We start from the raw sequence: 16,139 nt of genomic DNA, 5'->3' as shown, positions 1-16,139 counted from the left end.
GGGAGGAATTGACGTTCCCTTTAAGAGGGGAGTTAATCTGTAATATGAGCGTTGCCTGCTTTTAGCCCAGCCTGCTTGTGACTGCTGGGGAAATTCGGATTTGTCCCTCCCTGTCCCAGCAGAAAGTTTATTAAATATAGTGGTAGCTGAAAACTCAATTGGAAACAGACAGCCTCTGTTTCCAAACGCCTGACTCACCCACTTGATCCTTCTCCGGGGTTGAGAGGAATGATCTAAAGGCACTGGCTACAGTTGTAGGCAATATCATGGCATCTAGACCTCCTCGGGGGACCTGGGCTTCCTTGCCAATCTTCCAACTTCTGCTGTGTCTTCTTCCTATCTACGCCGATCCATCAACAGGAGGTAAGTCATCCTTCTCCCTTTTTCCTTATTGTTCCTTCTTCTGGATTTGGGTTCTTGCTTTCCAGAGGGGATGAAAAGCAATGATGGATGGAGCTTTAGCCCAAGGAAAGTAGTTGCAGAATTCACATGTCAAATTAATACACTGGAGGGTAGAAGGTTTGCATCATTATGGGACAAGAGAGAGGTGGACACTTCTCGGATAGCCTCACAAGGAAAGGGATGGGAGCAAGGAGTGATTCAGAAATTTTAAGAAATATATGGGTTTGGGGGGTTTTATTTAATCCTCCCAGCTGGAATTTTTGGAATTTTCAAGCACGATGTTTGGTGATCTTTAGGGGGATAAAAACATCTTCCAGATTGTACTTAAATTCCTATTTTCAAGTAGCAGAAAGAGTGGTCTCCTTTAAGGCAGACTCTGTTGAGTAGATGAAATCAGAGATCCATTGAGAGCTACAGGAGCACCAAATTGAGGTGGACATCTCAACTACATGAGATGTGGATTGGGATATCCTTGGGACAGCCGGAACACAAGTTGGGTGCATGCTCAACTATGAAATGAGTCTCATTAGTGGAAAAGTGGGAGGACTTAACCTCATTTTATCTTTTTATGGGAGGTTAGAAATGAACACGGTCTGAAGGTCATGGTTCTACCTAGAAAGTTATGGGATTTGAGATGCCCTCCGTATCTTCTGGTTTTTGTACAGGGGGCACAGCAAAGTCCTCAGCCCTGTTTTTCCTTGTGGAGGACATCACTTCCTAGAGGGTAAGAGCCATGGAGATATTGAGTGCCAATTACTGGATGCCAACAGAGTAGAGTCTGAACATACCATCTCCCTAGTTGCTTCAATCAATAGTTGAATATTAGCTGATGAACAATTGTATTTGTATTTGTATTTATTAGATTTGTATGCCGTCCCTCTCCGTAGACTCGGGGCGGCTCACAACAGAATAAAACAGTTCATAACAAATCTAATAATTTACAATTTAAAATATTTTAAAAACCCCATTATAAGCAGACATACATACAAACATACCATACATAAATTGTATAGGCCCGGGGGAGATATCTCAGTTCCCCCATGCCTGACGGCAAAGGTGGGTTTTGAGGAGTTTATGAAAGGCAAGGAGGGTGGGGGCAGTTCTAATCACTGGGGGGAGTTGGTTCCAGAGAGTTGGGGCCACCACAGAGAAGGCTCTTCCCCTGGGGTCCACCAACTGACATTGTTTAGTTGACGGGACCCGGAGAAGGCCAACTCTGTGGGACCTAACCGGTCGCTGGGATTCGTGCAGCAGAAGGCGGTCTCGGAGATATTCTGGTCCGATGCCATGAAGGGCTTTATAGGTCATAACCAACACTTTGAATTGTGACCGGAAACTGATCGGCAACCAATGCAGACTGCGGAGTGTTGGTGTAACATGGGCATACCTGGGGAAGCCCATGACTGCTCTCGCAGCTGCATTCTGCACGATCTGAAGTATTTTTTGACATACAAGGAGTCCTAGGACTCTAAAAATTTGAACCGCTGATTGCTCTCCCATGCTGAGAAACTGTTTTTCCACCGTGGAGCTAGTCAGCAGTTACTTGACCTTAGATTTCATTATTATCAAGAGTAAACTGAAAGCGTTGCGGACCCAATAAAGGCTGCGAAGTTAAAAGGAAGCTGTATGTTCACTGCAGACCTCGTGAAACACCGATTCATCACTGTTGCCCATTTACGAGGCCCTGTGCTCCTTGCCCTTATATAGCAGAAGTATTTTGCCCTTATTTTATTTATCTTTCCAATTGGAATATGCTAGGAGAAATAAATGCATCTATTTTTATTTCGCTGGGTTGGCCTAGGTTCCCAAAATTGACATGCCATACATACATCCTTTAGTTGTTGGTGAGAAGGAAGTTTCTAATGCACTTTGCCTTCACAAATTGGTTGCCTAGACATCAAATCAGGTTTTCCATGTAGGAAAGGGAAGTTATCAGATTCGCCCACGTTTCTTCAACACTCCGTGGCTTGCATTGGCTGCCGATCAGTTTCCGGTCACAATTCAAAGTGTTGGTCATAACCTTTAAAGCCCTACATGGCATTGGACCAGATTACCTCCAGAACCGCCTGCTACCGCACGAATCCCAGCGACCGATAAGGTCCGACAGAGTTGGCCTTCTCCGGGTCCCGTCGACTAAACAGTGTCGTTTGGCAGGCCCCAGGGGAAGAGCCTTCTCTGTGGCGGCCCCGGCCCTCTGGAACCAACTCCCCCCGGAGATTAGAACTGCCCCCACCCTCCCTGTCTTTCGTAAACTACTCAAGACTCATTTATACCGCCAGGCATGGGGGATTTGAGATAGCTCTTCCCCCTAGGCCATTACAAGTTATGCATGGTATGTTTGTGTGTATGTTTGGTTTTATAATAGGGGTTTTTAGTTGTTTTTTATTATTGGATTGTACATGTTGTGTTTATTATTGTTGTTAGCCGCCCCGAGTCTGCGGAGAGGGGCGGCATACAAATCCAATAAATTATTATTATTATTATTATTATTATTATTATTATTATCATCATCATCATCAAGCTGGTTAGAGTGAAAGAAACATGGATTTACATGATGCTCGTTGGTTAATGCCAATAAAAGACTTCGGATATTATTGGGCCTCAAAGTCTTCTTTTGGCCTTAACCAACTAGGACCATGTACTAGTATCAACCAAGACAAGAGGAAAGAAAACGCTGAAGATGTGGAGAATGAGTTGAACTTTTAGGAAGAATAGGTTCCTTTTAGGGAAACCCTAAACTTTTAGAAAAACCTGATTTAGGAGAATCAGACTTTTGAATACAAATGGCTTGATCAGAGAGAAGAAACCTCATGGTTTTTAAAATTAGGAAAGATTGATTGATTGATTGATTGATTGATTGATTGATTGATTGATTGATTGAATTTATATGCCTCCCCTCTCCAAAGACTTGGGGTGGCTCACTATATATAAAAGCAATATACATCGAGATACTAAATAAAATTAAAATTAAGAATTACATTTAAAAAAGAAACTAAAAAGCCTATTAGCATGCATACATCCCATTCAACAGATTGTTTGATTGATTGTTTGATTGATTGATTGATTGTTTGTTTGATTGATTGATTGATTGATTGATTGATTGATTGATTGATTGGCTGGCTGGCTGATTTGATTTGATTTGATTTGATTTATTGGATTTGTATGCCGCCCCTCTCCAGAGACTCGGGATGGCTAACAGCAACAATAAAACAGCGTACAATAATAATCCAATACAATGGTTGGTTGGTTGGTTGGTTGGTTTAAGAAGGAAACAAATGTTATGGATGTTGCTCACTAAAGGTCACTCTTTTAGAGTCCAAGACTGAGAAAGGGATATGTTTTAATTACCCAAGCCCCAATGCACAATTCCAAAATTATGCAGCTAGGAGTATTTGCTGAAAAATAACTTTTGTATATCAGATGATCAAGCTGAAAATGTCCACATTGTCTGATCCCAAACTCCAGCCTCCCTCGTCACCGACCCTATAGTGACTACATGGAAATCGCAATAGTGTAATATTTAGAAGTCCTTAAGTTCTCCATCCATAACCTTAGAAATAATCCCCCTATAGGTTTACTTTGTGTCTACCATTGATGGTATCAGGGACATGAGATGGCAAGAGGCCATCCAAGATGACGATGGTTTAGAACAAGAGGGATTGAAGTCAAACACATTTTTCCATAAATATCTTGTGTATGTCTGCAGACGTTGGGCTCCCTGGAGCCTCCTGAAATATTCCCCCGTTTATGGAGTGACGCCACTTTGGCTGCATCAACCAGGGAGTTGCCCAGCCCATATCCTAGAAATAGAGAAAATCCTGCAAATGAATCCGTCTCTTTGGAATCCGTCTGGGTTTTTTTTCAAACTGAAATCAGGTGGTGCCATCTAGGTAGGGAACCGATCCTGCAGAATGAATAGATACTTTCATTCTGCAGGATAAACAAGGGTGTAGAATGCCAACCAATTTCCGAAGGGTGTTGACCACATTTTAGCCACTGGGTGGTTTCTATAACTTGGCCCTACAAACCTTTGGCTGTTCTCCCTTGTTTGCTCCACGGTCTTTTCTATTTCATCCTTATCCTAGCTAGGAGCAGCCCTCCAAATCTTTAAGGAGAAAGGCTTGTCCATTTGGATCCCGTGTAAGGCTGGATTCTTCTGGCCATCCTAGAGGTCCCTCAGCTTCCCACTGGCTCTTCCCAACTGGGCATAGCTAGACCCAAGAGTGTTCCCAGTGATCAGGAAAAGAGGGTCTCTTAGCTTCTTGTCATGTTTATGTTTATATTAAAGGTGGAGACCCTTTGAGAGCTGTATGCAATGTAATTTCTTTTTAATGTATGCCAATTAGTGACAATAAAGTATTCTGTTCTGTTCTACTCTACTTTATTCTATTCTATTCTTTATTTTATTTTAAGAAGTGGTTGGGGGTATTTAAGAATTCATTATTATTTAGCAGGGGATTTGATAGAAGACCTTCAAGGTCCCTTCCATCTTCTATTCTTCTCTTACTCCCACTCCTCCTTCTCCTTCGACAAAGATGATTAGGGGACTGGAGGCTAAAACATATGAAGAACGGTTACAAGGACTGGGCATGGCTAGTTTAATGAAAAGAAGGCCCAGGAGGGTGACATGATAGCAGTCTTCCAATATCTCAGGGGCTGCCACAAAGAAGAGGGAGTCAAGATATTCTCCAAAGTACCTGAGGGTAGAACAAGAAGCAATGGGTGGAAACTAAACAAGGAGAGAAGCAACTTAGAACTAAGGGATTTTAGACAACAACAACAATAATAATAATATACAAATCTAATAAATTATTATTATTACTATTATTATTATTGTTGTTGTTGTTGTTATTATTATTATTATTATTATTATTATTATTATTATTGTATGCTAGTATGTATGAGTGGTTCTTTAAATTGGGGTTTTTTAGATTGTCTTTTAATATTAGATTTGTTTACATTGTCTTTTTATATTGTTGTTAGCCGCCCCGAATCTTCGGAGAGGGGCGGCATACAAATCTAATAAATAAATAAATAAATTATTATTAATTAGATTTGTATGCCGCCCCTCTCCAAAGACTCGGAGCAGCTCACAACAATAATGAACAATGTAATAATAATAGTCATATAATTTTATATTAATTGGATTAATTTTATTGTAAAACACTGGGTTTTTTATATGTCACAAGCCGCCCCGAGTCTTCGGAGAGGGGAAGCATAGAAATCCAATAAATAAATAAATGATTATTATTATTATTATTATTTATTCGATTTGTATGCCGCCCCTCTCCGAAGACTCGGGGCGGCTCACAACATGTAACAACAAATCATAAATAATCCAACAGTTTTTAAAATGTTTAAAGATTTAAAAGACCCCATATACTAACAGACATACACACACGCATACCATATATAAATTAAACATGCCCAGGGGGAGATGTTTCAATTCCCCCATGCCTGACGACAAAGGTGGGTTTTAAGGAGTTTACGGAAGGCAGGAAGAGTAGGGGCAATCCTAATCTCCGGGGGGAGTTGGTTCCATAGGGCCGGTGCCGCCACAGAGAAGGCTCTTCCCCTGGGGCCCGCCAACCGACATTGTTTAGTTGACGGGACCCGGAGAAGGCCCACTCTGTGGGACCTAATCGGTCGCTGGGATTCGTGCGGCAGTAGGCGGTCCCGGAGATATTCTGGTCCAGTGCCATGAAGGGCTTTAAAGGTCATAACCAACACTTTGAATTGTGACCGGAAATTGATCGGCAGCCAATGCAGACTGCGGAGTGATGGAGAAACATGGGCATACCTAGGTAAGCCCATGACTGCTCTCGCAGCTGCATTCTGCACGATCTGAAGTTTCCGAACACTTTTCAAAGGTAGCCCCATGTAGAGAGCATTACAGTAGTCGAACCTCGAGGTGATGAGGGCATGAGTGGCTGTGAGCAGTGAGTCCCGGTCCAGATAGGGCCGCAACTGGTGCACCAGGCGAACCTGGGCAAACGCCCCCCTCGCCACAGCTGAGAGATGTTTTTCTAATGTGAGCTGTGGATCGAGGAGGACGCCCAAGTTGCGGACCCTCTCTGAGGGGGTCAATAATTCCCCCCCCCAGGGTAATGGACGGACAGATGGAATTGTCCTTGGGAGGCAAAACCCACAGCCACTCCGTCTTATCCGGGTTGAGCTTGAGTCTGTTGATTGATTGATTGATTGGTTGGTTGATTGATTGATTGATTGGATTTATATGCCGCCCTTCTCCAAGGACTTACAACATACAAAAACAACAGAATACAATAGCTAAATCCAATTAATTAAAACTAAACAATTTAAAATCCCCAATTATATTAAAAATCAGTCGTGCCCATTCAAACAACAGCCATACCAATATTTTGTCAGCCAGGGGGCTGAGATCGAATCCCGCCAGGCCTGGCGGCATTCTGGTTGGAATTCTTAATTCTAAGTTGGTCTCCTAGTTTAGAAATTCTCCTTAATTCCTATCTCCCACTTCGTTCCTTTATTTCCTCTTCCCCATCTATGAAAGGACGATCAGATCTGCAGAATAAAGAACTCTTCCACTGGCCTTGAATTTGCTGAAACCCGGATTCATTTTTCCAAACATCACACCCCTACATAGGAAATTATTGCGTCGCTTTTGTCGGTACCTGTCATGAATAATTTTTTCCATTATTGTTCACGCTTGTTTTGGCATCATCCATTGATCATGCTTTCTCTAAAATGCATGGATTTGAATTTTTTAAAAATGATGACGACAAGACGGTATTTCAGTTTATGGCCACAAGTTGAACTGCACTTTGTAGCTAAGAGGTGGAAAAAATTACCCAGAGACAGAAGTAGAAACATAGAAACATAGAAGATTGACGGCAGAAAAAGACCTCATGGTCCATCCAGTCTGCTCTTATACTATTTCCTATATTTTATCTTAGGATGCATCTATGTTTATCCCAGGCATGTTTAAATTCAGTGACTGTGGATTGACCCACCAGGTCTGCTGGAAATTTGTTCTAAGCATCTACTACTCTTTCAGTCAAATAATGTTTTCTCATGTTGCTTTTGATCTTTCTCTGTGGCGGCCCCGACCCTTTGGAACCAACTCCCCCCAGATATCAGAGTTGCCCCCACCCTCCTAGCCTTTCGTAAGCTCCTTAAAACCCACCTCTGTCGTCAGGCATGGGGGAATTGACATTTTCCCTCCCGCTAGGCTTATAAAATTTATGCATGGTATGCTAGTATGTATGATTGGTTTCTAAATTGGGGTTTTTTAAATTAACTTAAATATTAGATTTGTTTACATTGTATTATTATTGCTGTGAGCCCCCCGAGTCTGCGGAGAGGGGCGGCATACAAATCTGATTAATAAATAAATAAATAAACTAACGTCAGATTGTGTCCCCTTGTTCTTGTGTCCAATTTCCTATTAAAAACACTTCCTTCGGAACCATATACATATTTAAATGTTTCGATCATGTCCCCCCTTTTCCTTCTGTCCTCCAGACTCTACAGATTGAGTCCATTAAGTCTTTCCTGATAAGTTTTATGCTTAAGACCTTCCACCATTCTTGTAGCCCGTCTTTGGACACGTTCAATTTTATCCATATCTTTTTGTAGGTGAGGTCTCCAGAACTGGACACAGTATTATTCCAAATGGGGTCTCACCCGTGCTCTATATAAGGGGATCCAAATCTCCCTCTTCCTGCTTGCTATACCTCTAGCTATGCAGCCAAGCATTCTACTTGCTTTCCCTACCGCCTGACCGCACTGTTCACCCGTTTTGAGACTGTCAGAAATCACCACTCCTAAATCCTTCTCTTCTGAATTTTTTGCTAACACAGAATTGCTAATACAATTCTCAGATTGAAGATTCCTTTTCCCCAAGTAGTTGAATTTTTTTTCTTTTTCGTTTTTGTGCCCTGGGAAAATTGATTTGATGACTATCAAGAATGACTGCTTTGTGAATTAATAGTCAATATTTGAGTCAGGTACTGCTAAGACATATTGGGTTGGACAGATAAGCTAATCTTCATTGCAGTTCTCGGAGACACATAGTGGGCCATAAATATTGCGCTTAGATATTTGTATATTTAATGCCTTGAAAGATTTTGTCACTGGCTAATTGCTTAATTGATTGAGCTATCGGATTTGGTATTTTCTGGCATTTAAAAGAATAGAATTAAATTACATATACATGGATTCAAATAGCTTGTTTGCTCATCAGTTTAATGAGCCTGATTAAGGGTAATTTATTTTCTCTTGAAAGCTAATGTGGAATTAATAGATTCATTATCTTGGAGAGATCGTCAGAAAAACAAAAGGACTGTTTATGTATTTATTATTGGAAAATCAGTAGATCATTAATGGGAGAAACGTTTTCAAGGTAATAACTGTAGGATGATAAATATAATTAATTATATTACTTCAGATTAATCAGCCAAATAGCTTTATGAAATATTTTAAATTACTCTCTTAATGTCTGCGTTTCTGTACAATTCTTTGACCGATTGGGCTAGTCATTAATTCCAGAATCTCACACATCTGTTCTGACACCATATTTCTTATACCATCTGCTGCCAAACTTTTGCATTGAGAAAACAGTCCATTGCTGGTTCAGTTCTAATAATAATAATAATAATAATAATAATAATAATAATAATAATAATTTATTGGATTTCTAATGCTCTATTAAAGGTGTTCAATTTCTCAATTTTTTCCCCTTCTTTCTGCAATCATCCCACCCTAACCCTAACCCCTGAATTCTCTTCCCCTCAAAAGAAACCTTGAAAGCTTTTTCTTCATTCACCAAAGTGATTGTTTCCCCCCATCCACTAGAAATAAGACACTTTCTTTTCCAAATTGTTTTAACCCAATCAACTTGAACCAGACATAACCCTTGATTATTTCATTGGCTTGATTTTGTAGCTCTGGCTGCAAAGTTTCCCTCTCTTATGAAACCAGGTTGCAACGCCTTGGTCACTTCAGCCTTGCAAGACGGCGTTTATTTATTTATTTATTTTATTTTATTGGATTTGTATGCCGCCCCTCTCCGTAGACTCGGGGCGGCTAACAACAATGATAAAAAACAACATGTAACAATCCAATTAATAAAACAACTAAAAACCCTTATTATAAAACCAAACATACACACAAACGTACCATGCATAACTTGTAATGGCCTAGGGGGAAGGAATATCTTAACTCCCCCATGCCTGGCAGCATAGGTAACTCTTGAGTAGTTTACGAAAGACAGGGAGGGTGGGGGCAGTTCTAATCTCCGAGGGGAGTCGGTTCCAGAGGGCCAGGGCCACCACAGAGAAGGCTCTTCCCCTGGGGCCCGCCAAACGACATTGTTTAGTTGATAGGACCTAGAGAAGGCCAACTCTGTGGGACCTTATCGGTCGCTGGGATTCGTGCGGTAGCAGGCGGTTCCGGAGGTAATCTGGTCCAATGCAATGTAGGGCTTTAAAGGTCATGACCAACACTTTGAATTGTGACCGGAAACGTGGGCGAATCTTGGAAGCCCCACGACGGCTCTCGTGGCTGCGTTCTGCACGATCTGAAGTTTCCGAACGCTTTTCAAAGGTAGCCCCATGTAGAGAGCGTTGCAGTAATCGAACCTCGAGGTGACTTGATCAAAGTGTATAAAATCATACAGGGGATAGAAAAGGTGGATAGAGAAAAACTCTTTTCTCTATCACACAATACTAGGACGATGGGGCCCTCCCTAAAGCTCAGAGGTAAGAAAGTGAGGACAAATAAAGGGAAATATTTCTTCAATCAGAGGGTCCTTGGTTGATGGGATTTCCTTCCAGAAGAGGTCGTGACAGCTGTCAGCCTTGATAGCTTCAAGGCAGGATTAGACAGATTCATGGATGCCAAGTGTATCAGTGGTTATTGAAATGGATATCCATGTGCTGCCCCTATGTTGGTCGAGGCAGGCAGGGTTCCCTTGGGTCCCATTTGTTGGGGGTCGAGGGAAAGGGAGGGTCTTGCCTTCTCTTTCTGCTCAAGATCCCCCTGGACAATTGGTGGGCCACTGTGTGACACAGAATGCTGGACTCGATGGGCTTTGGCCTGATTCAGCATGGCTCTTCTTATGTTCTTATGTTCCTATGAGCACATGAGTTTCCAAAAAGAAGCAAAGTATCTGGATCACCAGACTCAGGTCCAGCAAAACACCAGGGAAGTTGAGTCAACATTCTCCCTGGCGTTTGAGAAGAAGACAACTTCCAGCTAACTCAAAGAAAGCATTCTACTCAGGCCCTGCTGATACACACTATTAGCACATCGAATTGAATCCTCGGGCGTGACTAAAGCTGAAAGGAATGGTAAAATGTAATTATTTGTCTTTGATGCTGTTGTTTGCCATTCCTAACATAAGTTTGGAATTCCTGCTGCAGCCCATGAGTTTAGACAAGAATTCGTAGCACAATATCTGAATTCTCAAGATTCCTGATATTTTCCCTAGTTCTTGGGCCAATTAGTTGCTCACCCAAAGGAGCCAGGATCTATCCAGGAACTGGTGGGTCCTTGCTGTCACTTGCCAATCAGAATTCTACCAGATTAACTCCTCTCTTCATTCTGTTAATTCTGTATCCAATTGCCAGGTTCTTTGGCCAGGATTTGTCTGAGAAATGAGCCAAATTTTCGGGTGGAGGTCTTCTAGTCCAAACCAAAATTTCACCTTATTCCCAAATTGGATCCTCTTTTGATGAGATTCCACATGTTGCAGCTTGTCCTGCCCACATGTGCTTTGGGAACCAAATTTGACCCTCTCTTCCCTGTGACAGCTCTTCAAGAATTGGAAGATGTTTCTCCTAATCTTTCTTTTTGTTAGACTAGACATATGCCCAGAAAGTAATGCACCACATTTTGTTTCTCAGCCTACAGTAATGGTATGAATGTGAAGCTTTAGGTTTACATTATTCGAATGGTCAGGAGTGCATGTGTAAATTTTGTGTTTCTTCAGACAGATAGCATAGCTGCGGCAGTGTTTCGAAATGGTGTCTGTAAGTGATGTACATTATAAGCGGCGTGTCGTCATTGAATTTCTCACTGCAGAGAAAAAAACTGTTGGGAACATTCACAAACGTTTGTGTACAGTTTATAGAGAATCTGCAGTTGACAGTTAGTCGCTGGGCACAGAGGGGGAGGCCATTGCAGTGCAGAAATGGCTATGTGACCAGAACAAGGAGTGGTTCCTCGCTGGAGGAAAGCCATAGAACGGGGCGGAGATTACGTGGAAAAATTAGGGAGTGTAGAAGAAACATCCTTCTTTCTTGTGTGTAAGTTTCATTGTTTTCAATAAATAATTGTTGAAGGAAAAAAATGTGGTGCATTACTTTCTGGACGACCCTCGTACTTAGTTCTTGCTCTTCTCTGCACTTTGCTTTTTAAAAAAATCTTGGTTGCCTAAAATAGGTCCAGCGGATCACAAAGACATTGTTTATTTATTTTATTTATTTATTTTGTCCAATACACAATGAGGGATTTAGTGGGTATATATATCTATATATACACACATAGTAAAATACATGATATAGAGGAGATACTCATAGTAAAATATATCTAAGAAAGAATAGAAAAGAAGGTATAGTAATAGAACATATCAATGAAAGAATAGAAGAAGAGACATAGGAAGAGAAGAAAGGTGTAGGAGATATAGGAGAGCAATAGGACAGTGGACGGAAGGCACTCTAGTGCACTTGTACTCGCCCCTTACTGACCTCTTAGGAATCTGGAGAGGTCAACCATGGATAATCTAAGGGTAAAGTGTTGGGGGTTTGGGGATGACACTATGGAGTCCGGTAATGAGTTCCATGCTTCAACAACTCGGTTACTGAAGTCATATTTTTTACAGTCAAGTTTGGAGCGGTTAATATTAAGTTTAAATCTGTTGTGTGCTCTTGTGTTGTTGTGGTTGAAGCTGAAGTAGTCGTCGACATTGTCAATCACTGGTGGTGAAGGCTTTGGGATCGTTTAGCAAATGGGCATTTCTAGAAGGACTTTATAAACTTGCTTCCCTGTTTCTACGGGCTTCTTGACCTCAAAAGTCAGGACAGTCCCTTGCAACACACCCTTGGCAGGGCATCGGGCTGAGTTTTCTGTGCTACTTGGATCTCTCTGAGTAATTTACTCCTCCTCCCCCTATCCCGTCTGCCCCCCCTCTTCAGCGCCTCACTGCTGTTGTAAAACAGATGGGAAAAGGAGCTTCCAGCCGATGGGAACCAGGGGATGAAAAAGAGTTGAGTCAGAAGAGGAAAGAACCACCGATATCGTGGGAATCTAAGAAGGATGTGTTGATCTCACTCTCATTTTTAGCAACCCAATGTAAATTCACAAGGCCACGCTCCCCAGCAAGGTTAAAATGGGTTTGATCCAAGGGTTGGAATCTGTTTTATTTTTATAGCCTAGTTTAAAGTGAGCAGGAAATGTGATTTGATCGCAGATAAGGAAGGATGATGTAGATTCTCCAGGAGAACTCGGTCCTTTTTTCCCCCAAAGCTGGACGAATTTTACTCTTCCACGGGGTCAAACAAATGAGTACAACGTTTATTTTCTTTCCTCCCAAACACATCCGAGACCGCCTTCTGCCGCACGAATCCCAACGACCGATTAGGTCCCACAGAGTGGGCCTTCTCCGGGTCCCGGCAACTAAACAATGTCGGTTGGCGGGCCCCAGGGGAAGAGCCTTCTCTGTGGTGGCCCCAGCCCTCTGGAACCAACTCCCCTACTCTCCCTGCCTTTCGTAAACTCCTTAAAACCCACCTTTGTCGACAGGCATGGGGGAACTGAATCACCTCCCCCGGGCATGTACAATTTATGCATGGTATGTTTGTATGTATGTTTGTTTAGTAAATGGGTTTTTTAAAATATTTTAAATTATATTTAGATTTGTCATGAATTGTTGTATCCTGCTGTGAGCCGCCCCGAGTCTGCGGAGAGGGGCGGCATACAAATCTAAATAATAAATAAATAATAAATAAATAAATCCTTCCCCACTCAATAGCAAAGTTGTTCAAACGGTCGCAGGATGCTTCAGGTTTGGTGAACTCTTGCTGCAAAATTGTCTCTCCTTCCTGGAAAGCAGCTGAGTAACACATAAGCTTTGTAAGGAGGAAGGGAGGGAGGCGAAGAACGAGAGAATACACAACGTAAAATTCAGAGTGAGTTACGAGCTGAGCTGCAACATCTCCAAAGTTGGACACTGTTTAGAAATAGTGCAGCCGTGTTCGTAGGCCGGCTTTGGAGCTGCCTGCCTGCCTTACACCAACGGACGCAAGAAAATCTTATTTACAGGTTTTAAATGTAAAGCTGTAGCAGTGTTACCTTGATTTGTAGAGTGGGGAAGGGCCCTGTTAAGATATATACAATATAGGGTTCCCACCCAGAACGGTAGGGGACAGCTAACTGGAGCTGCGCACGTAACTTCAGATCTCTAGTTTGTGCACACACACTCTGTGGCAACCCACATCTGGATATATAGATATAGATATAATCCATCAGTCCGTCTGTCCGTCTGTCCATCCGTCCATCCATCCATCCATCCATCCATCTATCTATAATCTATCTATCTATCTATCTATCATCTATCTATCTATCTATCTATCTATCTATCATCTATTTATCTATCTATGTATCTATCTATCATCTATCTATCTATCTATCTATCTATCTGTCTGTCTATCTATCATTTTGTCTATTTATCTATCTATCTATCATCTATCTATCTATCTGTCTGTCTGTCTGTCTGTCTGTCTGTCTGTCTACCTATCTATCTTTTTGTCTATCTGTCTATCTATCTATCTATCTATCTATCTATCTATAATATCTCTCTCTCTCTCTCTCTCTCTCTCTCTCTCTATATATATATATATATATATATATATATATATATATATATATATATATATATATGTCACATGTTTAAGCTGAATTTGAAAATTAAGGGAGACTAGGATAGATCTATTTCGGCCTTATTTTGGCCTCATCAGCTAGCCATACCCACTGGGACTTGAACCTGCAACCTTTGCCTTGTAAGGCATCCATCTATCCATCCATCCATCCATCTATCTATCATCTATCTATCTATTTATCTATCATCTATCTATCATCTATCTATCTATCCATCCACCCATTTCTCTCTCTGTCTGTCTCTCCTGTCCAGCTGTCTAGCTATCTGTCTCTCTCTCTTTGTGTGTGTGCATCTACCTATCTATTTACTTACCTACCCACACATCTCTGTATATCAACCTGTCTAACTAACTAACTACTCATCCCTCCCTCCATCCCTCCATCCATCCATTATCTATCTATCTATCTATCTATCTATCTATCTATCTATCTATCTTTACCTATCTATATCTACCGGTATTTACCTGTTTATCTGCATCCAGCTATGCCTTTCAACAGGCTACACTATTTCACACCTGTCAGCTTTCAACTTTCCCTACAAATAGAGTTGGAAAAATGGAAGAAAACATCTAAAAAGCCATTGTTTCATCACTATTATTCAAAGTCTACGAGGGCACATGGATCACCTAAGAATTTGACTGCCTTTTAATGACAAAGCCAACTCGTTAGAACTAAATCATATCTGAGCCTCCATAGGAGAATTACAAACAAGCTTAAAACCAATTATTCTCAAGTCCTGGCAATATTGTTAGAAGTTATATAGCTACGTTTTTGCTATAAATTGGCTGAACAAACACATATTACAGTAAACCACTATGTCGTTTTCTTGTTTCTGGCTTAGCTTACAGTATAAATCTGGCTATTTGAGTTTTAACTTTGATTTATAGCTTCACCTTATCTGTGAACCTAACCAGATGTGTTTTATTCAAACACGGTTGAGCAATTAATAGCATGATGCAACATAGGAATACAGACTTTTAAAAATGACATGTTTTGATTTATATATTGATTAATGGTTTGACCGAATTAGTATGCACAGATATTTTTTTTTAAAATAGGATGTAATACAGGGTCTTCAAGTTACAAGGCCTGGTTGCTCAATTTACACACACATAATTTATGCTTAAACTGAAAACTCACCAAATAGAACACCCTATGAGACTAGACTTTCAATCCTGGGCCTAGAAAATTTAGAACTAAGACGCCTTAAACAAGATCTAAGTATTGCCCACAAGATCATATGCTGCAACGTCCTGCCTGTCGGCGACTACTTCAGCTTCAACCACAACAACACAAGAGCACACAACAGATTTAAACTTAATATTAACCGCTCCAAACTTGACTGTAAAAAATACGACTTCAGTAACCGAGTTGTCGAAGCGTGGAACTCATTACCGGACTCCATAGTGTCATCCCCAAACCCCCAACACTTTACCCTTAGATTATCTACAGTTGACCTATCCAGATTCCTAAGAGGTCAGTAAGGGGCGAGTACAAGTGCACTAGAGTGCCTTCTGTCCCCTGTCCTATTGCTCTCCCATATCTCCTATACCTTTCTTCTATTCCTATATCTCTTCTATTCTTTCATTGATATGTTCTATTCCTATACCTTCTTTTCTATTCTTTCTTACATATATTTTACTATGAGTATCTCCTCTATAACCTTCATCATGTATTTTACTATGTGTATATAGATATACACCCACTAAAACCCTCATTGAGTATTGGACAAAATAAGTAAGTAAGTAAGTAAGTAAGTAAGTAAGTAAGTAAGTAAGTAAGTAAGTAAATAAATAAACAAACAAACAAACAAACAAATA

The 16,139-nt window shown here is 41.0% G+C and overlaps 1 protein-coding gene across 1 annotated transcript in view; it reads left to right on the top strand.

Annotated features, from left to right (window-relative positions):
* The first annotated feature begins 266 nt into the window (after positions 1-266).
* CSPG4 (chondroitin sulfate proteoglycan 4) overlaps positions 267-16,139 on the top strand; it is an 80,958-nt gene continuing 65,085 nt past the window's right edge. Inside the window, exon 1 of the mRNA XM_070762200.1 lies at positions 267-363. Within this exon, the coding sequence (XP_070618301.1) occupies positions 267-363 (97 nt within the window). The remainder of the gene's footprint in view (positions 364-16,139) is intronic.

Source organism: Erythrolamprus reginae, chromosome 10 (assembly GCF_031021105.1).
Source record: "Erythrolamprus reginae isolate rEryReg1 chromosome 10, rEryReg1.hap1, whole genome shotgun sequence".
Lineage (NCBI taxonomy): Eukaryota > Metazoa > Chordata > Lepidosauria > Squamata > Dipsadidae > Erythrolamprus > Erythrolamprus reginae.
The sequence above is the reverse complement of the archived record's forward strand: the minus strand, read 5'-3'. Positions and strand labels throughout refer to the sequence as shown.